The 25,991-nt window shown below is 43.6% G+C and overlaps 1 protein-coding gene across 1 annotated transcript in view; it reads left to right on the top strand.

Moving 5' to 3' along the window:
- The window catches only part of RAB15 (RAB15, member RAS oncogene family), a 474,790-nt gene that overhangs the window by 400,161 nt on the left and 48,638 nt on the right, over positions 1 to 25,991 (top strand). Inside the window, exon 2 of the mRNA XM_069638667.1 lies at positions 3,958 to 4,018. Within this exon, the coding sequence (XP_069494768.1) occupies positions 3,958 to 4,018 (61 nt within the window). The remainder of the gene's footprint in view (positions 1 to 3,957; positions 4,019 to 25,991) is intronic.

Genomic DNA, 25,991 nt, shown 5'->3' with positions numbered 1-25,991 from the left:
AAGCACTGAATGGACAGTGTCACAGGCAACTTGCCAAGCAAAATACCAACTGTACCCAGAAGACCACTGTGACAGAGGGCGTGAAACAGTAAGCATTGAATGGACAGTGTCACAGGCAACTTGCCAAGCACAGTAACAACTGCACCCAGAAGACCACTGTCACAGAGGACGTGAACCACTAAGCATTGAATGGAGAGTGCCACAGGCAACTTGCCAAGCAAAATACCAACTGTACCCAGAAGGCCACTGTCACAGAGGGCGTGAAACACTAAGCATTGAACGGACAGTGTCACAGGCAACTTGCCAAGCAAAATACCGACTTCACCCAGAAGACCACTGTGACAGAGGGCGTGAAACAGTAAGCATTGAACGGACAGTGTCACAGGCAACTTGCCAAGCACAGTAACAACTGCACCCAGAAGACCACTGTCACAGAGGACGTGAACCACTAAGCATTGAATGGAGAGTGCCACAGGCAACTTGCCAAGCAAAATACCAACTGTACCCAGAAGACCAGTGTCACAGAGGGCGTGAAACACTAAGCATTGAACGGACAGTGTCACAGGCAACTTGCCAAGCAAAATACCGACTGCACCCAGAAGACCACTGTGGCAGAGGAACTGTACCCAGAAGACCACTGTGACAGAAGGCGTGAAACACCAAACATTGAATGGACAGTGTCACAGGCAACTTGCCAAGCAAAATACCGATGGTACCCAGAAGACCACTGTGACAGAGGGCGTGAAACACTAAGCATTGCATTGACAGCGTCACAGGCAACTTGCCATGCAAAATACAGACTGCACCCAGAGGACAACTGTGACAGAGGGCGTGAAACACTAAGCATTGAATGGACAGCGTTGTAGGCAACTTGCCAAGCAAAATACTGACTGTACCCAGAAGACCACTGTGACAGAGGGCGTGAAACACTAAGCATTTAATGGACAGCGTCGTAGGCAACTTGCCAAGCAAAATACCAACTGTGCCCAGAAGACCACTATGACAGAAGGTGTGAAACACTAAGCATTGAATGGACAGCATCGTAGGCAACTTGCCAATTAAAGTACCGACTGTACCCAGAAGACGACTTTGACAGAGAGCGTGAAACACTAAGCACTGAATGCACAGTCTCACAGGCAACTTGCTAAGCAAAATGCCAACTGTACCCAGAAGACCACTGTGACAGAGGGTGTGAAAGACTAAGCATTGAATGGACAGTGTCACAGGTAATCTGCCAAGCAAAATACCGACTGAACCCAGACGACCACTGTGACAGAGGGCGTGAAACACTAAGCATTGAATGGACAGCGTCGTAGGCAACTTGCCAAGCAAAATACCGACTGTACCCAGAAGACCACTGTGACAGAGGGCGTGAAACACTAAGCATTGAATGGACAGCGTCGTAGGCAACTTGCCAAGCAAAATACCGACTGTACCCAGAAGACCACTGTGACAGAGGGTGTGAAACACTAAGCATTGAATGACAGTGTCACAGGCAACTTGACCAAGCAAAATGCCTACTGTACCCAGAAGGCCACTGTGACAGAGGGCGTGACACGCTGAGAATTGAATGGACAGTGTCACAGGCAACTTCTAAGCAAAATACAGACTGTACCCAGAAGACCACTGTGACAGAGGGCGTGAAACACTAAGCATTTAAATGGGTTGCTGGTAGAAAGGGAAGCTTGATTAAAAGGAACACAATAGCTCTCCCCCCAAATAATGATAATATTGCAAGTCCTTATGTGCCAGCATGCCCCATGATGCAAGATACTTTTCCACTTTTTCTTCGGCTTATTATAAGTTTTCTGTTACTAGCAAACTGGATTGCCATTACCACATGTGGCAACTGCAATTAACCACCTCATTTAGAGGTTTTGCTATTCACCATTATGCCGTCTCATAGTCGTCCTTTGGGGGTAGGACAGTGCTTTAAGTGGGTTGAGAAATCGAGTGGGGGCTGCAACAAGGGGCTATAGCCTGCATTTATTTTGATCGTCTTGCGCTGGGGTTTCACCTGAGCCCTGCCAGTGACAAGCCAACGTTGAATTGCGCTGTGCTGTTTTCATTGGTGTTCAATTCATTTTGTTTCATTCAATAGACTGTGTCAAGCAGTCTATGAATGAAACAAATGAAATCCACCACCGAAGTGATGGCACAGTGCAACGTTACACTGGCTAGTCGCCAGCAGTGCACAGGTTCGAATCCCATGCACGCAAAGTTAAAAAAAAAAAGTGGTTGTCTGGGCTGACTGGGGTAATGTGAGTCCCGGCTCGATCAGGGTTTTGGGAGACTGCCCGGGCTCGGCCCTGGCTAGCCCCAGTCCACTTAAAGCCCTGGGATGGGGTGAATTACTGCATGTATTACCACCACTGAGCATAAAGGTAAGTAGCTCCTCTTACAAGCATTTTCTTTTGTAGGTGGGTGTTGAAATCTATAATTATGTGGAGTGGTAAAACCAGCAGTATTCCAAGAATGCAAAACAAACGGGAGTCAAAGATCCTCCCGAAATGCCACCAGGCATGTTAGGATATAAATGTGAAAAATCCTGCAGTTCCCTGAAAGAAACCTGGCCATCAACCCTGCCCTTCCACATGGCCATTGGCTTTTAAGTTCTTAATATATCCTTGTAGACTGGGGGGGGAGGTCGCTATTGTGGGATAATGACCCGCCACCAAGTTATGGCCAGAGGCAATGCCAAGGGCCATAAATTGGGGACAGGTCATTATGGTGCTTTAAGTGTGAGTAAGGCAAATAGACAACTTGAGTTCATAATGTGGTTGTATACACTGGAACAGGTCCAACATGAACATATATTAGGTGTCATGTAAAAGTAAACAGTTTCTCTATAAGAAAGTGAAATCATTTTCCAAAGTTTTTAATCTTCCTCTTTTGTGTGTTAAGTAGCATGTTGAAGCAAAGAAATGTCCTCCCAGAGAGGAATTGTCTTGTTGAAACAAAATCGTGCCTGGAATTTGTACTGTTGTTTTCCTATCTGCTTTTGAAGATTGAATGTTCAGAATGAAGTCAATACCAGTAGTTATTGACTGCACTATAAACACTCTGATTGGCTGAGCGGAGGTCAATAATGATTTCCATGTGCTAATAACAAATGGTATTGTTTATTTATATAGCGTCTATACACAGGCAAGTGTTTCAACGCGCTCAAGGAGGGTGGCAACAGGGGGGAAAAAACAGTCGCTAAGAGCCCTTGAAATTCTGGGACAATAATTATCTGGACAGGCAGAGAAAGTGCATAAAATAAATTTAACAGTTTGGGAGAAGCAAATAGGCCTGACAGCGATTCTGCAGTTTTACCAGTGCAATTAAGGGGTGAGGACGAGGTAGAATAGACAAACGATCTTGGCACGAAAATGGCACGAAACGCATAGATCCATGTATTTTTGTGGCTTTTTTGATCCCGGTTGAAGGACCACTGCAGAAGCAGAACAGCTTTAAAAAAAATCAATGGTTAAGTTACCCTGCGTTATTTCAAAACCTACATTTATTTAATTCTTTTGTAAGGCACCCATCTTTTACCCAACACCACTTCGCAGTACAGGCAATGTGAGGGCGTCCCAACAGATTTCACGTTGATAAGGGAAGGATGAGGGGCCCCTCGCCATTGACTATGCTGGCTAGGGACGATGGGAGATGCAAACCAAAATATTTGTTGAGCCAAACGTTCCAGCCCCCAAATGACCCACTCCCTGTTTATTGAAATGCCTAGCCTTTAGTTAATTGCTTATCAAGTGAATGTTTAATAACAACGTTTTTATACTTAATGTATTTCTCTTAATAGTTCATTAAAGGTAACTCAGGATAATTCATCTTTAGTTAATTGTTGTCCTAAGTAAGGAAGTATTGGTAATGTGTTTTACTTATTGTATCAGCTGCATTGACCTGCAAGAGTATATACCGGGTTGTATAACTAATGTTTTTTTTTTAAATTTGCAGGTGTAGACTTTAAAATGAAGACTATCGATGTTGATGGAATAAAAGTGCGAATACAGATTTGGTGAGTCGCTGCACGTGTTTTATACATAAGTGAGCCTGCACCAACGTAGGTCATTCATCATTCATTTGCAAAATATAATAACACAAAAATGTTTAAACTACATACACAATAATTCACCTAATCCACAGAGCGCAGGACAAATTGCATATTCGACACATGTTCTTGCTATGTCAAGAGTCTTTACTTTGCTTTATGGCTCAATCGCATAATTTATCCCCCAGTTCAGTCTGTGACTTATGTTTGAGGTCCTTAAACACAGAACCCGCCTGCCCTTCGTTCCAACAATGGTCACCCTTTTTGCACAACCTTTTAAAGATACCTTTTGTGCTTTCAACAAGAATGTAAGGGCTGAACATTATGATTCAGTGTGTAACTAACCTTTGCTTAGTGCGGTCCATCTTTACATAGCATTTAGCTAAGAGAATTAAACCATATTGAAACAGTTTTTCTCACTTCGCTGAATGGGAGGTGCTGCTTTTAATCTTATTCCACCTAAATTTATAAGTGAAGGCCAGGCGGCTAAAATATGTCCTTTACATGGACCCAATCTTCTTCTCTCATAACACGTTCTTATAATGACTGACAGAAAAAGCCACAAACACATTTCCATTGTGATTTACTCTGTGAAACGGACAAATGCAACCTGTTTTGAACATTGCTAAAGGAACAGGGTTTTGAGCGCAAAAAGGATTAGCGTAGGGCTAAGATAAATGCATATATATTCTAACAAACCCTCCTTTTAGCCTAGGCGAATTCCTTTTCGCCTAAATCAGCTAGATTTCCGGCATCTTTGTCCATTAAATCCTGAATTTGCATTTCTTCCATCATCATGATATTCATTTTATGACTGTTCATGGGGAGGGCTTCATTCTTTTTACTACCCTAACACAGCTCTGAGTTAAAAGGGAACCACATACAGGACTGCACTGGAGACAACAACAGCAACCTAACATGAAGCCAAATACCACTAATAAGACAGCAATTTTCATCCACAATCCTTTAACACGTTCCAAAACCATTGGGGTCAGCTGCTCTCCCGTCTAACCTTATAATGTACTCCTTCTCCTAATATGTGTAACTGATCAATAGCATCAAAGCTATCTCTGCAGCCATCTGGTGTATATGTCCAGCAAGAGGAGCCCAGTATTTTACATACCCCTTCCCTTGCAGCCATGAGAATGTCCAACAACATCCTATTTTGAAGTGCCACCAATCTAATAGTGTTCTGTTCAGTTGTTAGATTCACAAATAGATTTGCAGTCTCATTTAACATACTTTCTACCACTATACTGAGCCTACAAATGCTTCTGGAGTTAAGGGCACCCCCTAACAATGGTGTTATCTCTTTCCCCAAAATCTGCTGCCAACTGGCAATCAGTATCCGTCCGGTCCACTCTTTTCCCTCTCTTTAATGTCACACACTAGTATATATTTTCTGTTGAGGCCACATACATTCCAGGGAATACAATAGCAATATCACATATACCTGACCAACCCTTCTTTAACCATTGATATGCTTTCTGTCCCCACAAACATAATACCAGTTTTCATAAGGAAGAATATCATTAGTATAATTGGTGTAGTCAATGATTGTATCAAAGAACTGTATATTATGACATTTTCTTTCTATAAAAAATGGGGGCACTCCTATCCTGTGGGTTACTTGGAATAAAGGATAGGTAACATTCATACAAGAGGCGTTGGATCGCCTTTTGAGTTTAGACACCCTACTCAAACTTTAAAGGTTGCTTTTAAGGGTAATATTACATATTTCAGGGTTTCTCATCGTAGTGTTAATCACTATCCTTTCAGGCGGTGCACATGCTCTATCCCAATTATTAATCAAACTGCTATGAGACAGAAAAAGTACAGCACATAATTTTGATCAATTAACTGGAACTGCATAATAAGATATTCCTATGCCATCTCGACTCTGCGGGACATATGAACAAAGCCAACAGTTTCTTCGATTAATAGCTTTTTGAACTTTGTTCAAAACCTGTGCATATGAATTATTCCGGTAACCATATCTCTGAAATACATCCAAGGGGTGATGGGTATGGGTTACAACATGGGGGGTAAAAGGGAGCTTGGTAGTAGCTTCATCATCATCATCGGGAAGAAGTGTCTTTAAAAGATGCACAGAATCATGTACCAAAAGATCACAGAAAGGCCCATTACCAGTATCCTAAATAATGTCAGTATTATGATTTGGTTCGCTTTTGTCCATAGTTTTTGTGAGCAAGAAGGTAGAGGCACTTTATTGTCTTTCATTCGAATTTGATCACTGAGTAGATGCAGCTCCATAATGCAGGTTTCTTCAGTCCCTGGATACCCTGTTACCTCCTGCTGTGCACAGGGATTAGGACGTGTTGTCGATTACTCGTAGGTGTAGGGCTGACCTCAATATCGGACCCGCACTTGTAGGTTTCCAGTGGGCACAGACTGACCTCAGTACCAGATCTGCACTTGTAGATTTTTGATAAGCATAGAACTGACATCAGTACCAGATCTGCATTTGTAGATTTCAGAAGCCCAATCTTATTCTTTCCTGGGTCTCATCTATCTGTTCGCTCCCGGAATAGTATGATCTTCGAACAAGGTGGTTGTCTGTATTGAAGACTTTATATTGGAATTTGACAGACTCACAGGGGTGAAAAGATCCTTCATTTCAGACAAAGGGGAATGTCCTCCATCGGAGGATGAGGGCAAAGGAACCAATTTGATATGAGCAGTGTGGATCCAGTGCCTTTTACCTTCTATTCAAATGGCAGTTTGGGTGGCAAACAACACCTGGTATGGTCCTAGCCAACGTGGTTCCAGTGCAGTGTTTGTTTGAAAGTTTTTGACCATCACCAGGTCGCCAGGTTTCACCCGATGGCCCTCTCGCAAATGGTTGTCCAGCAAGCTATAGAATGCAATTGTTCAGTCAATTGTTTACAATAATCAAGAAGTAGTGAGTGCTCAATGTCCCTAAATGCTCATGGTCTATGAGCACCCCAAACATTAGATGGTCTGCCCATAACAGTTTCATAAGGGGATGACCCCAATTTGGACACAAATGTAGTCCTCATAGAGAGCAATGCCAAAGGTAAAGCATCTGGCCATTTCAGTCCTGTGTGTGCATAAACTTTAGCTATTTTTGTTTTTTAATTGCTTTGTGGCGTTCAATTAACCCTACACTTTGAGGATGATTAGCCGCATGAAATTTCTTTTCATCTGCAATCCAGTACACATATTTTGTATTACTTCTGCAATAAAGTGGGGACCATTGTCAGACTAGATCATCCTAGGTAATCCAAACATGGGGAAATATTCTTTCAACATGACTTTCGCAGTGGAGATGGCTGTGTTGTCTTTCAACGGAAAAGCGTCTACCCATTTGCAAAAGGCACAGATTACTACTGGCATATATTGCAAATTATTACATCTTTCTAATTCAAATAAGTAAAAATGCAAAACTTCAAATGGGAAAGTAGGAGGGTAAAGAATTCCTGCGGAGACCGTAGTCCCTTCAGCTACATTATGTTCTAGGCATATCATGCAATTTCGAACCACATACTCAGCTGTTGTAGCAAGCAATGAATTACACCAAACGTTCTCTAGTTGTTTGCCAATAGCTTTAGCATGTATGTGGGTGGATCCATGGTTCATACGCACAACCAAAGGTACATAGGCTTGGGTAACATCCATGTTTTTTTTGACCCTGTGACCCAAGACCCCTCTTCATCCTGTATAGCAAAGCTGTCTTCCCACCCCCTTATTTCCTCATCAGTGGCCATTGCTTGTGTCACTTGGACGCTGACACAGGTTTCCTCCATACATTCTGAATCCTGGACCCTTCTAAGATACTCAACATTATACATCCCTGAGGTACAATCTAATGCTGTTTGTTTAGCTATGGAATCAGCAAAATCATTTCCTTTATGAATTTCGGTCACTATTTTCTGGTGGGCAGCACATTTAACTATGGCTAGTTGTTTTGGTAGCATGTGAGATGACAACAGTCACAATAATAAGGAACCATGCTGTATCTTGGTTTCATGTGAAGTCACAAATCCCCTTTCTGCCCATAATTTCCCAAAATGATCATCAACGTATTCAATAAATGTGACAGATGAGGGCAATATAAGGAATCTAGCTGTTCCTTAAGTGCCCTGCTGTATATGCTTAGACTTTCTCTATATCCTTGTGGTATTCTAGTGAAAGCATATGCTCGTCCACCAAGGGAGAAAGAAAATAGAAATCTGCTATCCAGATGTAATGGTATACTAAAAAATCAGTTTTTCAAATTGAGTACTGAAAAATATTCTCCAGATGGTGGAATCATAGTCAAAATGGTGGTAATGTCTGGAACTATCGGAAATTGAGGTACTACAACTTTGTTGACAGCTCCCAAATCAATTTCAAGACGGTACGGCAAATTTGTATCTCCCTTTTCATAAACTCGTAAAATGGGGCTATTACACACACTCCCCTTGATTTCCTCTACAATCCCTTGTCTTACTAGGTTGGAAACAGTTGTTTCAAGTGCTAAATAAACTTCAAGAGATACTTTTTACTGAGGAATACATGGAAAAATTGCTCCCCGTTGTATTTGTATTTTTTCTGGGGCTATATCCATAAGGCCAACATCATTATCGGAAACCAACCGTAATACATTAGGAATATTGTCAAACTCTGGTGGTAGGTGTTTTGCTAAAAATGTATGCCTTTTTGAAGGGCATACTGTAATATGACATACAATAAATAGTAGCATGCAATGTCTTCAATACATTCAAACCCAATACATGTTCTCCACACTGTGTAGTTAGCAACAATGGTATCTCACTAGCTGCTGGTTCTAAGAGAACCGGTACTGCTGCTGACACCTTACTAGCTACAGGTGTTTGAGCAAACCCTTCTGAAATATTGGTATGCCCACTCAAAAGAGTGTCTGGAACCTTTGCATGATCTATAGAGCTCTTCTGTGCCCCTGTGCCTACTAGAAATCAATGTTCCTGTCTCTCAACTCTCATGTTGACGTAGGGTCCTGCTTGATCCAAAGGAATGGGTTTGGTCCCAGTTTTATTTGAGGGCTGTCCTATTCTGAAGAATCCCAAGATAAATCCTCAGTGTTGTATTGGTTAGTGACAAAAGCATCACCAGGATTATCAATAATGTTGGCGCTAGCTGGAGCTGTAGTAGTTGCAGCAGGGCCAGCGATACGGGCCAGTTGGTACCCATCCGCCCGACCTCCCACCTGTCCTCCCTGACATCCTCTTCCCCGTGTTTGGTACATTCCACTCCCCCTATTCAGCCAGGCTGGGCACTGCGCCCTACAATGGCCCGCCTGTTTGCAATATGCACACTGATTGGGCCCTGGTGGTGAAAATGATACAAATGGACCAACACCTCTTCCTCTTGTGACAATAAATGGCCCTCCCCTAGTTCCCTGTTGTACTTGATGTATTAACACTCTTATCTTTTCTGCTTTTTCTTTTTCTTCATTCAATCTGTTTTCATAAAATTGAGCCATATGTAAAATATCTGAGGGTGTTTTGTCTGCCAGGCACTTTCTGATTGCATTATAAGAACGCTAATTTCTGGTAATTATTACCAAACAAATGTATCTACAAATGACTGTTTCCCTGCTGGCGTAGACATTTCCTTCCTGAACAATCAATAAATGCTTGCTCAAACTTATTAAAATACACTGTTACCCCTTCAGTTTTATTTTGGACACATGCAGCAAGCTTGTCCCAATACATGTTTTTCTCGGGTACCACACTTTTAAGTTGTGCAACTATCATAGTGGGAAGGTTAAGCACTGCGGAGTAGGCCTTTTGCCAGCAGTCCTATTAGTGTCCAGCTGAAAAAGTGCATCCCATGTCCTTCCCAAAGTTGCAGGGTCAGTGATACTTCTGATTGGTGTCCAAATATATGATAGCAAGATTACTGAAAATAGGGTTTCCAGCTCTCTACTAGTGAAGATAGAAGTATTCAAAACAGCCTCTAATTCTTTATAAAACCCAGTACGGTTTTTTCAAATATCAGGGATTGTCTGTTTTAATGCATTTAATTCTTGCCTGGAAAAGGGCCCCTGGACAAATTGGGTGTCATATTTAGCAGGCTGCATAATTGGTTCCCAGGGACAGGATCTCCTTGAGCATCAATAGTGGCATGCTGTGGTATGTAAGCAGCCGGCACCGCCCACATAGGAAGCTGACAACTAGGTGGTTTTCGTAATTATAAAAGTTCTGTTAAGTGTCTGGGTTGCTCTGGGATACTCATTATGGATGCATTATCTATTATCAGTTTCAAGTGTTGCGACTCCGCCGAATTTTCTAACTCGCCTTCCTCATTTTGCTGGAAAATTGCATCCAACATTACTTTTATGGCATGCATCTACATCTGGGGGTGCATACTGACAAAAGCTACTGCAAATAACCAAAAGAAGGGTCAAAGTGGTGGCCCATCTAAGAGCGGTACATGTAATTAACTGCAATTCCTCATCCGACACGAGATTCTTTACATGCTGTGATGATAGTGGGCTGTTGGACATATTCAGAAGTATTAGTTGCAGCTTCTAATTCCAATCAAGCTTTCTCTCATCCTTTCATTTCATCAAATATCTCACAAAGTACTTTAATATGTGAAAAGGCATCCTTCTACATATGACAAGAGAAGGCAGCTAAATGTAAATTTTTTTAATTCCCTAGGAACTGCCAAAGGCAATTTTTGTTCCCACTGGATTCAAATCTCGTCACATTCTATCAAAATTAGTCGCTCAGGACCTTGGGTTTCAAGTACTTCCTCAACCACATTCTGTCTGACTCTGCTCAATACTAACTGAATAGCCCACTCCCTCAATTTCCTTCGTTGGGTAGGCATTAAGGCAGTTTGTGTATTCCTAATAAAGGGTTCCAGTGTCTTTGTCTTTTCTTTGGAAAATGGGCCTTGTATACATTCAGTGGGAGGATCTATGCTGCCATCTTATGTCATCTCCTTCTCGGGGGGGGGGGGAATTTTGGGTATCAAGAAAATTGGGAGGGCCGTAATACTAATGAGCTCTGTGGTTCACCATACGGAGGAGGAAGTGCAGATGGAAGAAGATGTTGGCAAGGGTTATTGAGAATCTGTTCTATTACGGGATCTTGGGCAGGGGTAGGTATAGCAGGGGAAATTCCTGTTCTTTGTAACTGACAATCTCTATCTATCTCTCTATTATTTTGTTGGCTTTTTTGCTGATCATGGATTAAAGCTTTATCCGCCTGCAACATATGTCTGCGAGCAAATTTCTGTTCATGTTTGATGTTCTGTGTGGCTTCCTTGCACCAATCGCGGATAACATCAAAGGCGGAGGGTCTAGCCTTATTCTTTAATAACAGTTTGAAAATGTTGAATTACAGATACATCAAAAGCACCATGTTCTGGCCATCTCAAACCAGGTTTATTTTTAGTCTGTTTGTACCATGAAATGTTTAATACTATTGCCCCTAACCCATATCTGACATACATTTCGAATGCCGGAGTACCTTCTGGGGGTGCAGGCTGACCAAATTCTAAATTGTTCACTGGGCGAATGCAACAAAGTACGGACCAACACATTTTAAGCTTACTGGGACCAGGCATCATACAGTTCTATCCTGGCAAAGAAGATATCTGCTAAATACCTCCAATTTAACCCACCCAATCACATCTTACCTGCCAAGGCAGCTATACTTACTAACAAAGTTCTGTCTCAGTTGCTCTGGGTAAAATATTGCATGGAGTTCGAAGGGCCCCAGCCGGAAGAGGGTGTCTATGGATATAAAACCGCTGAGGGAGGCCAGTGGCAGCTGCGAGAAATCAAATATCCATAATAGTAGGGATCCCTGAAACCAAGCGATCAATTGGCTGATTCCTCTCCTTCCTGTCTAGAAATCGAAATGCCCTTGTCCTCAGGTGGGGCCCCACGTTGGGCGCCATTTGAGACTTTGAGGCAGTATATTTCAAACCAAATAGAACATCTGAGACTGGGTTTCAAGATTTCAGGTTACATTTAATATACAATATACATAAAAATAAAAAAAACACTTGAGCGGACCTCAGTTCAAACCACTACCAATTTATGTCAAGTGCAGAAGTGAAGTGCCTGAACTGTTCACCAAGTTGCTTGTTATACAAAATTTAGCCTGTATCAACATAGGTCATTCGTCATTCATTTGCAAAAGATACTAACACAAATATGTTTAAACTACATACACAATAATCCACCTAATCTGCAGAGCGCAGGACAAATTGCATATTCGACAGATGTTCTTGCTACATCAAGAGTCTTTGCTTTATGGCTCAATCGCATACGTTATCCCCCAGTTCACTGTCGGTGATGTATGTTTGAGGTCCTTAAACACAGAACCCGCTTGCCCTTCGTTCCAACAAAAATCACCCTACTTGCACAACTTTTTAAAGATACCTTTCATGCTTAAAACAAGAATGGAAGGGCTGAACATTATTATTCGGTGTGGAACTAACCTTTGCTTAGTGTATTCAGTCTTTACATAGCATTTAGCAAAGAGAATGAAACCATATTAAAACAGCTTTTCTCACTTTGTTGAATGGGAGATGCTACTTTATTCTTATTCCACCTAAGTTTATCAGTGAAGGCAGCTAAAACATGCCCTCTACATGGACACAGTCTTCTGTCATAACGCATTCTTATGATGACTGACACAAAAATCCACAAACACATTTCCATTTTGATTTACTCAGTGAAACTGACACATGCAACCCCTTTTGAACATTGCTAAAAGAACGAGGTTTTGATCGCAAAAAGGGATTAGCTTAGGTCAAAGAAAAATGCCTATTATTATATTCTAACATCTGAAGTCGTAAACCAAGAGCCCCAAAGGACTGCATGGTGTGTGATGCTGTAGAGTCTAGAGACACTGCAATCAAATACATTTGGAATTTGTTAATCCAATAAAAATTAGGTATGAGGATATTTTAAAAAAAAGGAACATATACAAGAAGTGGCGTTGTGCATGGACGCCTTCCAGTGCATCCACAAAGACACAGAGCAAAGTAAGGCTGTGGTAGGACTGCCAGTGACTTAACAAACAGTGGCACAAACAGAGCCAGTGCCACAAACCAGCAACTGGGCTGGGAGAGGTCCTGCCTTTAGCACCCTGATCAGAGAGCACATGAATATTTGGCCACTGCTCGTATACCTCACATGACGCATTAAGCAACCCAAGAGGGTGCTCACAATATCGATACATGGCAACATTCATGACTTAAACAGGACATGGTGAATGAACCTGACATCGTTATAGATGACAGGTTTGGATGGACAGTCAGATCCACACTAGTGTCTTGCCGCTGGCTGGTACACATAGGGCCCAATCAGCCGTGCCTCCCATGCCCTTCACAAAGTTGAAATATGTATGGTGCCTAAGTACAAGCTACATCTTCCAGGCATGCTATCGTCAGAGTGTTTCCACAGCAAGGCAAACATACGTGGAACTGTAGTGTATTGTGTACAAGAAGACCTTGAATCTCCAGTGATATTCACAGTGAGGTTCCATCCTGTATGGTCTATGTGTAGCCCACGCCGATATGCCTTTGTTGCACAACCCCTCCGTTCATTGTGTGTACTAACACAAATCACAATGTTTTGGAGGCACCTTTGAGTTGTGGGGAGTCTTCTGCAAATAGAGTTAAGGACACAGTAAAGACACAATAAAGTTGAATAGTCTCTGCTCCCACTAAAGGAAGAGCTCATCGCCCATTGTCCATCTAATACAGAATGGCAGGACTTTCACACATTGCCCATTCGACTCAGGGAGGCAATACCAGCATTTCTAGACCATTGAATGAGAAAGTTAAGGCCATCAGACTAAACCTATCGGATGTAGGCAGACAACACCACAGTGCCTATCCCACCTGGTGCAGAAAAGCAAGGTCATTGCAGCTTGTTCCAAATGGGACAAGCGACTCCGCCAGGTCTGGCACATTGAAATCAGGCAAACAAGGCCATCAAACCTAACCTATTGGTTTCAGACAGGCAAGACCATCACACGCTGTGAATTCAGCAAATAAGGCCACCTCACCCAGCCCTTTGGGATTCAATAAGGGAGACCATTGCACCAAGCCCTATGAGATTCCGCAATTAAGGCCATCACACCTAGCCTGATGGGATTCAGCAAGCTAGACCGTCACACCTAGCGTTATGGGATACAACAAGCAACACCATCACCCCTAGCACTATGGGATTCAGCAAGCTAGACCATCACACCTAGCTTGATGGGATGCAGCAAGCAAGACATCACACCTAGCCCTATGAGATTCAACAAACAAGAACAGCCCACCCAGTCTATTCGATTGAGGCAGGCAACGCCATCACACCTGGCAATCAGATTTAGGCAGATAAGATCACTGAGGCTCCTCTTCACACAATACGTTGGCACATAGCTTGTATAGTACACTGCTGTGCGGTTCATCATCCGGTCAATTGGGAAAAACCTCTCCAACCCATGATCACCACATGTCATTGGCTGTGTTTCAATGACAGCAATTCATGCATGGCATTCGCCTCACTAAGGCTCAGAGGTGTGGTGTTTTTCCAGATTACTCTTGTGTAGCTTTAGGTTCATTACATTCTAGAGAGTCTAAGTGAGTATATACCTGGGAGGATAACTCGGGTGTCGAGCACTCCCCTTTGACATGGTGACAGCTCCATGTTACACGTTTGAATTCACAGCAGCGTCGACTCCACCTTTCATCCCAGTACCTTAAAACTGGATAAATGAAAAAGTGCTTTGAAGCGGGAGGAATCTGGTAAGAAGCACTATATGAAAAGAAAACTGATAACTTTATTAAGAGAACCACCCCCTGGCTGAAGCTATGCATGGTGGAAAACCTAGTTATCAATGCTCAGCGATTACATTTGTTCTGTCATTGACCGCTTGTTCATCTGGCATCTTCCTCTGGTCTAGTCTTCATTTACACACCAATAGAGCTTTGTAATAGCTTAAAACACCAAAAGAAATATGTACAACTGCACACATCTTGCCTTGGGTGATATATTTTGCTTGGTTGAAGAAGAGGTCACCCGAACAGCCTCCCCTCTGTTATGTTATACGGCTCTTGTAAAGTGCGTCGGTGATCCGGAGGCATCATGGCGCTGGAGGAGAAAAAAACACAGAACAGCAGGAAAAGGGCAGGCAAGAAATGCAAAACCGAAATGTCTTGACTTGACGACGGAACACAAGATGGTCTTCAGTAGAACAAATGGACAATGGCGGCGCATTCCGAAGGATGGATGCTGCAATGGAGAACGCGCAGCCACCCAGTCTGGCGCGATGAAACCGAGGTGCCCGGGTGCCAAGTTGGAGCCCCTCCCATCAGTTTATGGGTTTGCGATTCATTCTCTAGGAGAAGAAGGTGCTTCTAGTTACATCAAAGAAGCTGTCATAAATTTTCTGTTGAAAATCGAATTATTATTCATAATTCAACAGAAGTACATCATCGCAATCAGTTCAGGCTATCAAGCAATGGGACATCTAGACCATAAGTGCCCACGCTTCAATCTGACACCAAAAAGCAAATTAACCCATGACCCATAATGGAGGTAAAACTACAAAATGCTGTAGACCCATCAATAAGACCGGAAGGACTCATGTATGTCGAACAAAGTACATACATGTATGCAGTTAGCTGTGCATTGTGGGTTAAACCTGGACAATGTATATGCTGAAAGGATATGGTGAAGTCTTTTTTCAGTGGTGATGGTCACCTGATGCTTGAAGCAGCACTACAGTCACTTTAAAAACTCTATCTAGGGGCCGAGGTAAGGTTGGGTGCAACCACCTGTAAGGGGGCTGACCAGTAGAGGAGAGGGGATAGGGCGAAGAAATGTCCAACCCCTTTACTGCAAACCCAAAAATTGAGGTTTTGTGAATTCTTGCTTTTTTCACACAAATATAGATGGTTAGTGGGGTGGGGTTATTAATTGGGAAAGGGAGTGTGGGGGGGGGGAGTGGGTGTCTCCCACCCCACATTTATTTGTGCAAAAAAGTGCACAAAACCAAGAAAAGAATTGCGGAGAGTCTGGATTCGCAGTAACCGATTCAGTATTGTCACAGAGATCCGAGGAGAGCAGGGCCAGTGGCATTATCTAAAAGATGAGAGAGCCTATGGAGATGAGACTGTTAGCCTGCAAGCTATTGGCATCAGAAAGATTCAGGAAGTGAAGGCTGCAGCAGGGAGCATGCTTCATGCCCGACTCATGGGCAAGAGTACCAGCGAAGACAAGAAACCAGCCCCTGCTCCCTGGAGAACAGCCTGAAGTATGCCATCGGCTGGAAACCTGTGCGAGAACCCTGTACAGCTCTCGAGCAAAGCAAGTTGGAGGCGGAATCCAATTGTGCACCAAAGAAAATGGGCGGGTAAGAAAACCTCCACCATTATGGTGAGCTGCAGAGAGATGAGCCGACGGAACCTCATCAAGAGAAGAGAGGACGAAATTGCGATCTGGCATGGAGGGATAGAGGGGACAAAGAGTATCTCCAGGACTCTGACCTGTGGAGAGAAGCCTCAAGTCCCTCCACCACACACAATTTTACGATACTAGTATTTATGCCACGTATCGCTGCCATGTTCAAGGTCTGCAGGTGCTGTGCTGGCTCTGAACGAGAGGGGGTGGAGCTTGGTTAGTCTGGATGAGAGGGTACATTGCAGGGTTGCTTTGCAGTTGTGTTGATGCATGCAGACCAGAAGTATCCCGAGCCCTGCCTACATGTATGTTTTTTGGTGTTGACAAGCATCAAGGAGTTAGTATCCAAAAGTTAGACCCCATGTACCCATTCTGCTAGGATGCACTGGCATATGAATTGGTTGTAAACATGTAGCGTTCTATTGTTTGCCAACTGGTGGGAGGGATATTAAGAAGCCACGCCTGATTAGCTTAGTTGGGCTGCATGTGTTGAGTTTCTGTGTATGGTTAGCAGAGGCTGCAGCGAAACATAAGAGAGCACATGTGGTTTCTTTTCCTGTATTCGGTGGGTGCCCATGTACCATTCGGCACTTGGCGGAGTATGTGGTGCAGCACTTGGGATTCTTATGTGTGGGAGTGCAAAGAAAGGTTGACACTATTGTGGTGTGGCTGATGTTTAGTGTGCATTGGGCAATTATGCACAAACGTTCCATTGTCGCACGGGTTGCACAGGATGACATTTCCTTGAAGTGGTGGGGCTGAAATGACCATGCCTTCATATTCAGTTGAGGGTCAAATGTGGGGACCTCTCTTGTTCTTGGTCTGTTGCTGGACAGTTTCTTAGTTGATGAGGCGTTAATAAGTCAGGTCTTTAGAATGTTCCTTAATCAAAGGTGGTCCTGGATTGTACTGATGTCCTCAGTGTGAGAAACCAGAAGGTGTCCATCCAGGTGGCGAGGACACGGCCATCGCTTTTGGATCCAGTTCCTGGGGGTGGACCAGTGCAGGTGGATCACCTGGGCAAGGGGTCTTTGTGGAGTGGGAGCGGAACACTGACTAGTGAGACGTGATATCCCCTTCCCTGTAACACCTTGTAACACCTTCACCACATCCTACCAGGTAGGATACTTAGGAACTCAACCCCCAACCCCCTTTCACAACACAAACACTTTCTCACGGACAGCCTGCTATGAGAGAAAAAGGACTAAGACCCGAGCTGTATACCTGACGTGTCCCAATACAATGGTCACGCAGGGTCAGGCAATTACTGACCACCACGCACACCTGACTTCCATTACACTTCCCCACATGGATAAAAGGCTGAGCACCAGAGTACACTTTGAGTGAGGCAAAGCACATGGGGAAAGAGCAGTTCCAAGTTGCCAGTTTACACAAGGAGCAAGACAGCAAAACCGAAAGAGATCACAAGGAGGGAAGTTGCCTTCACCTTTTCGACAAGGAACTGTAACTTTCGCGAAACTCCAAAAATAGAAAGCGTAAGACCAGGAAACCAGGCCGAGGAATCCTGCATTGGGTGTCAGATGTATCTGGGGCCCTCCCGCGTCGATAACCATAGCAGAATCGCCAGCTGCTGTGGTACTGTCCTTGGCTCCAACAAGAAAGTAGCATCAGTGAAATCAACTAAGCCAGTGAGTTGGGGAGACCGATACAAGACCGATCTGTGTTGAAGCCAAGGTTGCAAGCGGCAGCATTGAATGGCGAGCGCTGGATCTGAAAACATGGAGTGAAACGCATGTGATAACCATTGCAAGTAAAGTTGAACTGCAGATGAGTGATTGAACTTTGAAACCAAAATATGATACCTTTGACAGAGTGGTCCGGCACTGGGTGCATGCTCAATCGAAGGTATCTGTAAGGGGTCCAGCTGAGAGTTGACAAAAGTGAAAGAGTGCCAAAGGACTGTGAATCGAAGTGGTCTGCAACGGGTCAAGCCTTATCCTGTGCACAGTCCAAAGTCTTCGATGTTGATACAGTAGAGAAAGTTGATGGCAAAGTAGATAAAGTTGGTCTGAGCCCGATGGAGAGAGATCATTTTAAAGCTTTGTGTTAAAGCAAGTTTGTGTTACAATAAATAAATTGTTCCGAGCCCGGCAGAGGGAGACTGATTGAAGATTTTGTGTTAGAATGGATCTGAGCCCAGCGGAGGGGGGTCCAAGGTGAAGAGTAAATCACCTGAGAAAAGTGTGTGTAGGAGAATCCTGGAAAGAAAGGAACTTCATTTGTTGTCTCAGGCCCTCTGAAAGATTAGACTTTGAACGGCAAAGAGACTTTGGTACAGAAGGCTGTGATGTTGGGAGTTTTGAACTGCACCCTCGTGCTAGAGAAGCCAGAGACTGTGCTAAACTCGCGGGTGCCGCCTTGTCCCGTGCTGAAAACGTGGGGAAGGGAAACCAACGACTTGAATATCCTGGCATATACTTTCCTGAACACTTTTCTTTTGCATCGTATTGTTTCCCACACCATTTGTATTTAGAGGTAAGGTTGGAAATCGGTTTATTAGTGTAGGCCCTTTTATTTTGACAAGTCACCACTAGGACTGCGTTATTATTTGAGGGTCGAAGCATGCTCCATCTTTAGTTTTAGGATGAGATGGGCATTTTTCAAACCCAATTAAGGTTCAATACATTTCTTACTGTTGATACCATGCCTTCCTTACATTGGCAAGAGGGGTTGAGAGCTTAGCCACCATGTTGGAGAGAACCAATCCTCTGTGTCTTTCTGCTGTAGCATGTGGTAACTAGTAATACAATACGGCATTGGAAAACTGTGTGTGTGTAACACTGCTAGAAATAATACGGGTCTTGAAAGCCAATAAACTGAATGATAAGGCCAGAAAATTGCATGCTAACAAAGAGAGTTTTAAGACCCTGAGGTGTTTGTCAAACAGCACTGTATGCTGGGAAAGGGAGTTCTAATGCCGGGTAAGAGCTAATGTGCCAGTGGTCCAAAACCCAGCAGGCTCGGAAAGAAAGTCTTCATGTCCATAATGGATTGTCCTAACCACACTTTGTCAAAAATGCTACACGTTCTTGGGCCAACACATTTCCTTTAGATATCCTGTGATCATGCCCTGCCTACATGGGATCATTGTCCACAAGTTCATGTCATGTATCTGACACTCCGGGGTAGCAACACCAATAAGTGCCTCATAACTTGACAAATGTATGGGTGCACAAAAGCAAAGGGACCCCCAACCCGATGCAAATGTCTTGCCTGACCACTGTAGGAAACTCTACGTGAAGTCCTCAGAACTAAGGTGCTCTGGCCCTTAAAGAAGTGGGACTGGTGTGCCCGCTTTCCAAAAAATAATCTGATGCCTTCAGTGTTCACGTAGGACCCTCAAAATTCCAGCTTTCACACCTTTTGATGAACTGACAATATGAGGGTCTCATGGAACAAATGCATTAGCTTTCAAAGTCCCATCGGCTTCTTCATCAGATGGTGGTCACAGAAAGAATCAAATCAGCAACAAAAACACAGTTATGGGGATTTCTTTTACATAGAGAAAAAGAGAGACGGTTCACTTTAAACCCCACTGGCTGCAGAAAGAGTAGGCGTAGAATGCAGTCTGCTGGCAGGCGCTTTATCTAGCGAGCAATTACACCTGGGATATGTGGGCGGACATATACCAGAACACATTGTTTTTCAATGAAAACATTTGGCTCCCCTGATCACTCTTTGCATTAGAGACACATTTCATCTGTACTGAGTGGTTGGATTTGAACTCTTGTACCTTCATTGTGCCTTATACATCATCCAGTATTCTATTTATTTATTTGTTTTGTTTACAGTTTTTATATAATGGGAACTAGACAAATACATGTGTCAGAGCATTGTACAAATAGTGTCAGAAAATAATACAGCCACAGAATCAAAATACAATCATACATAAAATACCTGAATTATCCTCCTTTTTAAACATTTTTCTAATAGAAAACAACATAATTCAATATCTAGTCTATCTTAGTACACTTTAGCTTTTATTAATAGGGTTCTATCTTCATTCATCGACAGTGTTTTTTCGATGTTTTTTTGCTGAAATTCTTTTTTCAGAAAAAAATAGCGATTTTTGTAGGTTTTCTTTTCTTTTACTATTTGTACAATGCTCTAATGACCCCTCCCTATTAATTGTACCATATTCTTGACTCCTCCACCCCTTATATACTGTTACCCACAACCCCTATATTTCTCGATTCGTTTTTTGGGAGAAAAAATAATTTTGCAAACAATCTATAAAAAAAAACACTGTAGGTGAATGAATGTTGTACCATTAATAGTAACCTTCAATCTTTCAAAAATGTTTGTCACTGATACATGTCACACAAAGTTGAGGGGGGAGCACACATTGAGCATATATTCTTAATATCTGTGGCAGAGCTCCGAATTCAGTGAGTGAGTTTTGCTCGCATCCACCCACATCTCAAAGATATCCCTTTTTTGTATGTGTGCACTATGTGCAAAGACGAATGGGGGTAAAACATCTTTATTCTTCATACAAAGTTAAAGTTTAAAAAAAAATCAAATTTTTATTTTTTATATTTATTTATTTATAGTTGTTTTGGCTGTAGAAAACGAATTTCCCAGCCTTTCAACAGTTTGCAAAATTAGAAATCCAAATAATTTCTTATTGCTTCTTTGTAACAAAAATAAAACTACATTCTATCCTTTATCATCAGATTACACGTCCTTCTCAAATGAAATTCATGAAGAGTTTCTACAGAAGAAGATTACATTCGAGCATTCCAGTCTATAAAACTTAATCAGTTATGATTCCTAAAACCAAAGCCATATGTAGTGGATTGTATCATAATTGCGGTGTTTGTCATGCCCTCCTGTTTGAGTTTCTATAGTTTTAGTGCCTTTAGATGGTTGATTGTTGCGTAATGCACCGATTTCTTATTCGTGTGAAATATCGTCGGCCACTGTTGTTCATGCGTAACATTTACATGTCCTTCAAAAAAAAAGGCTTAAAGCATTTACATCTCCATGGCAACAACTTAACGCAATCAATTAGCAGATGTCTCAGTTTCTATATTACAGAATCGGCATCTTGTTTTATCTTCAGGTAACAACTTATGCTTACATAGTAAGTCTGCAGGAAGGCATAACTGGAGCCTGAAGCACGGAAATGCTGAGCGATGCTGTGGGCCCGGTGATATTAGCAAATAACGTGCTGTTTGTCCGTGCTTTTTCAATTCAAAGGGATTTTCTTTGAATTTCTTATAGCGTAAGCACTGGGCATGTGTTAAGTTCCAGTCACGCTCCCACATTTCTTGTTTAGCCTTGTCTGGATTATCGATTAGCAATTTTATCGATATATCTGCTTCACGCAACAATTTGAGCGCTCTCAGTCTCCATGTGTTTATGAATTCATCATGCAGTTCGTGAGCAATGTATAAGGCCATCATTCGAACTAAGCCATTTTTGAGATCACCCACCAGCAACCTTCGGTACAATGTGCACCATTTCCACTTATATCTGCCGTGCAGCGATATTAAGCCTAACTCATATCGAATCAATGGGCACCACACACCGTGGGTTATAATAAGCAGCGCTCAGATACCTGAGGGTTCGTAGCGCATATACATGCTAAATTATTATTAATGGTAGAGGCTCCGCCTTGGGTAGTTGTAACATTTTTTTCCAAAAGGCGCCTTCAATTTTAGCCCAATAAGTATAAGAGCGCCATCTTTTGGTTTCCGTACCATACAATAATATCGGTGTCATCTTTAGTTTATAATAAACGATTAAGGGGTGTATGAAGAATTTGCAGAATTTGGCTCTGATGATTCTGGCTTGAGATATAGCTGTATGGAGTTTGATGGATTTACCTTCTTCATAGGGTGTATCAGATTGTTTGTTGCTTATTATGACTCCCAAATAGAGATAACTTGTGACCACTCTCAGGTTGCTATTCTGCAATATCCAAGTGTACGTACGGCATCTCTGCTTTGGGTTGCCGAATTGTATGATCTGGGTCTTGGTCACATCGATGGATATATAATTCCTTTGAGCATAATCAAGTGCTCTCAGAATTGTTTTGAGACCATGTGGTGTTTTTGACAAGAGGACCATATCATCGGCATATAGCAACCAATTTATGGAAGTTCCCATGAGTTTCGGTGCATCAGTGTTCAGTCCCTTAAAGGTACAACCTATATCTGAAATGAAGAAATTGAATACTGTAGAGCATGGGTGCACAACATACGGCCCGCGGGCCAGTTGCGGCCCGCCATGCCGTCTTGTCCGGCCCGGGAGGCACAAAGACTTTCCTAATGGAGGGCGGCCCGCAAGCAGCATCGGCCGCCCTCCATTAGGAAAGTCTTTGTTGTTTTACGGGCCGGACAAAACACTGGCCCTCATTGGTTCAGTGCACACGAACCACGCAGCTCCTACAAGCAACGTAGTGCGTGTGTGCTGCACCAATGGAGTGCCAGCACTACGGCTGGCGTGGCCAGTAAGGCTTGATGCCGGAAGGCATTTCAGCCTTGCTTGCCACACCAGCCGTAGTAACAGAGACCTTGCCAGCGTTCCAGCACGTCTGGGTAAGTACATGGTGGGCGGGGGCTGTATGTTTGTGTGTGTGTGTGTCTGTCTCGGGTCCGTCCTGACTGTGTTTTTTGTTTTTGTATGTATGTTGAGATGCGGAGGAAAGGGGGGGGTGTATGGGTGTGTTTGTATTTGTATGTCTGCAGTGTATGTTGAGATGCGGGGGTGGGGGGTGTGTCGGGTCTGCTTGAATGTGTTTGTGTGCAAGTTCAGTGTATGTTGAGATGCGGGGGTGGGGTGTGTGTCGGGTCTGCTTGAATGTGTTGTGTGCAAGTGCAGTGTGTTTTGAGATGCGGGGCTGGGGTATGTGTCGGGTCTGCTTGAATGTGTTGGTGTGCAAGTGCAGTGTGTGTTGAGATGCGGGGGTGGTGTGTGTGTCGGGTCTGCCTGAATTTGTTTGTGTGCAAGTGAAGTGTATGTTGAGATGCTGGGGGGGAGGTTGGAGGGGTCGGGTCTGCCTGAATGTTTGTTGTTGTTGTGTGCACGTTCAGTGTATGTTGAGATGTGGGGGTGGGGGGTCCGGGTCTGTATGCGTGCATGCTTGTGAGTTTGTTTGGTGAGTTGGGGGTGGGGGGGCGTTCGAGTCTGTATGGGTGCATGGTGTATGCTTGTGGGTTTGTGTGCTGAGTTAGGGGTGGGGGTTCGGGTCTGTATGGGTGCATGGTGTATGCTTGTGGGTTTGTGTGCTGAGTTGGGGGTGGGGGGTTCGGGTCTGTATGGGTGCATGGTGTATGCTTGTGGGTTTGTGTGCTGAGTTGGGGTGGGGGGGTTCGGGTCTGTATGGGTGCATGGTGTATGCTTGTGGGTTTGTGTGCTGAGTTGGGGGTGGGGGGGATTCGGGTCTGTATGGGTGCATGGTGTATGCTTGTGGGTTTGTGTGCTGAGTTGGGGGTGGGGGGTTCGGGTCTGTATGGGTGCATGGTGTATGCTTGTTCGTTTGTATGCAGGGGTGGGGGGGTTGGGGTCTGTATGAGTATGTATGCATGGTGCATGCTTGGTGGCATGGGGCATAGTGTTTGCTTGAGGGGTGGGTGTCTTGGAGCATAGTGTTTGCATGAGGGGTGGGTGTCATGGGGCATAGTGTTTGCATGAGGGGTGGGTGTCTTGGGGCATAGTATTTGGTCGGGGAGTGGGGGCTATGGGGCATAGTGTTTGCTTGAGGGGTGGGTGTCTTGGGACATAGTGTTTACATGAGGGGTGGGTGTCATGGGGCATAGTGTTTGCATGAGGGGTGGGTGTCTTGGGGCATAGTATTTGGTCGGGGAGTGGGGGCTATGGGGCATAGTGTTTGCTTGAGGGGTGGGTGTCTTGGGGCATAGTGTTTGCATGAGGGGTGGGTGCCATGGGGCATAGTGTTTGGTTGGGGAGTGGGGGCCATGGGACATAGTGTTTGCATGAGGGTTGGGTGTCTTGGGGCCTAGTGTTTGCACGAGGGGTGGGGGCCATGGGGCATAGTGTTTGCATGAGGGGTGGGTGTCTTGGGGCCTAGTGCTTGCATGAGGGGTGGGCGCCATGGGGCATAGTGTTTGGTTGGGGAGTGGGGGCCATGGGGCATAGTGTTTGCATGAGGGTTGGGAGCCATGGGGCATAGTGTTTGCTTGAGGGGTGGGGGCTATGGGGCATAGTGTTTAATAAAAATTAGGGGTTGAAAAAGCCTCCTGCCACACCACACCTACCGCCCCACCCACATTTATTTTTCGGCCCACTATAGCCATCATGTAGGGTACTTTCGGCCCTCTTTCAAAATCAGTTGTGCACCCCTGCTGTAGAGGCTAATAGGCATCCCTGTTTCAAGCCACGCTTTGTTTTTATATCTTTGGATAGCAAGCCATCTCTGCGTAGGCGAATTTAGATGCTTGTGTCAGAATGCAACTGCACTATCCATTTCAAAATTGACCAGGGACAACCCTTATTCAATAGTTTTTTGTATAGTAGCTCACAAGGCACTGCATGAAACGCAGTTCAAAAGTCAATAAACGCTGCAAAAATTGGCTGTTTACGTTGTTTGCTCACCTCTATTACTGTGTTAAGAGTGATCAAATTGATTGTCGTGCCAAGACCCGCTATAAAACTGGTTTGAAATTCGTCCCTTAAATTCCCTTCGGTTAACCAGATGTTAAATGCAGTAAACAATAGTCGGGCAAAGATCTTGCCAGGGTAATCTAGTAATGCAATAGGTCGATATGACCTTGGATCAGTCCTAGCTCCTTTTTTGTAGATAGGTACTATTATGGACTTCTTCCGAGACCAAAGTATCGAACCTATTTGCAACACATGTTTGAAAATTTTGTACATAATTGAGGCCCATATTGCTGGATTCTGTTTCATCATCAGGTTGTGTAAGCCGTCAGGGCCAGCTTCTCTATATCTACTAAGCTTCGATATGCAGTGTGTTATATCATCCTTGTCAAAGTCAAAATGATGATTCATTTTTAAAGCTGACCAGTCAAACTCAATTTGGGGAAAGGGGGTCCGATAGAGATCAACATAATATTCAGACCACTTTGTTTCCGGTATTGGATTTGTTTGTAATGCCATTTGTGTCGAGGAGGTGGCCTCATTGAGTAGAGACCAGATACCACCTGGTGACTTTGCTACAATCTGACTCATCATTCTCTTGCCATCAATCTGATATTGAGCAGATTTCCGTGCTCGTAGACAATTTTTATATATCATCTTCACATTTTTTATCCCTTCGATGTTCTTCTTCATCAGGTTTTTTGATAAATATCGTATGTCTTTCCGTAACTGAGTTTTCCTTATTTTTAAGGCTAAATCAAAAGCATGGATGTGTCTGTTTTTATGATGATAACGATAGGGCCCCCTTTCAGTAAACATCTGCATGGATTCTGTGTAGCAACCTCCCTCTTTGGGATTCTGTCCTCCTAGATCAATCTCTAGTACATGTTTGAACATCAATAGCTTACAATTTGTCCATTTTATGCG

This window comes from Ambystoma mexicanum, chromosome 14 (genome assembly GCF_040938575.1).
Source record: "Ambystoma mexicanum isolate Mex_15411 chromosome 14, UKY_AmexF1_1, whole genome shotgun sequence".
Lineage (NCBI taxonomy): Eukaryota > Metazoa > Chordata > Amphibia > Caudata > Ambystomatidae > Ambystoma > Ambystoma mexicanum.
Note: the sequence above shows the minus strand (reverse complement) of the source record. Positions and strands in the feature narration are given on the sequence as shown.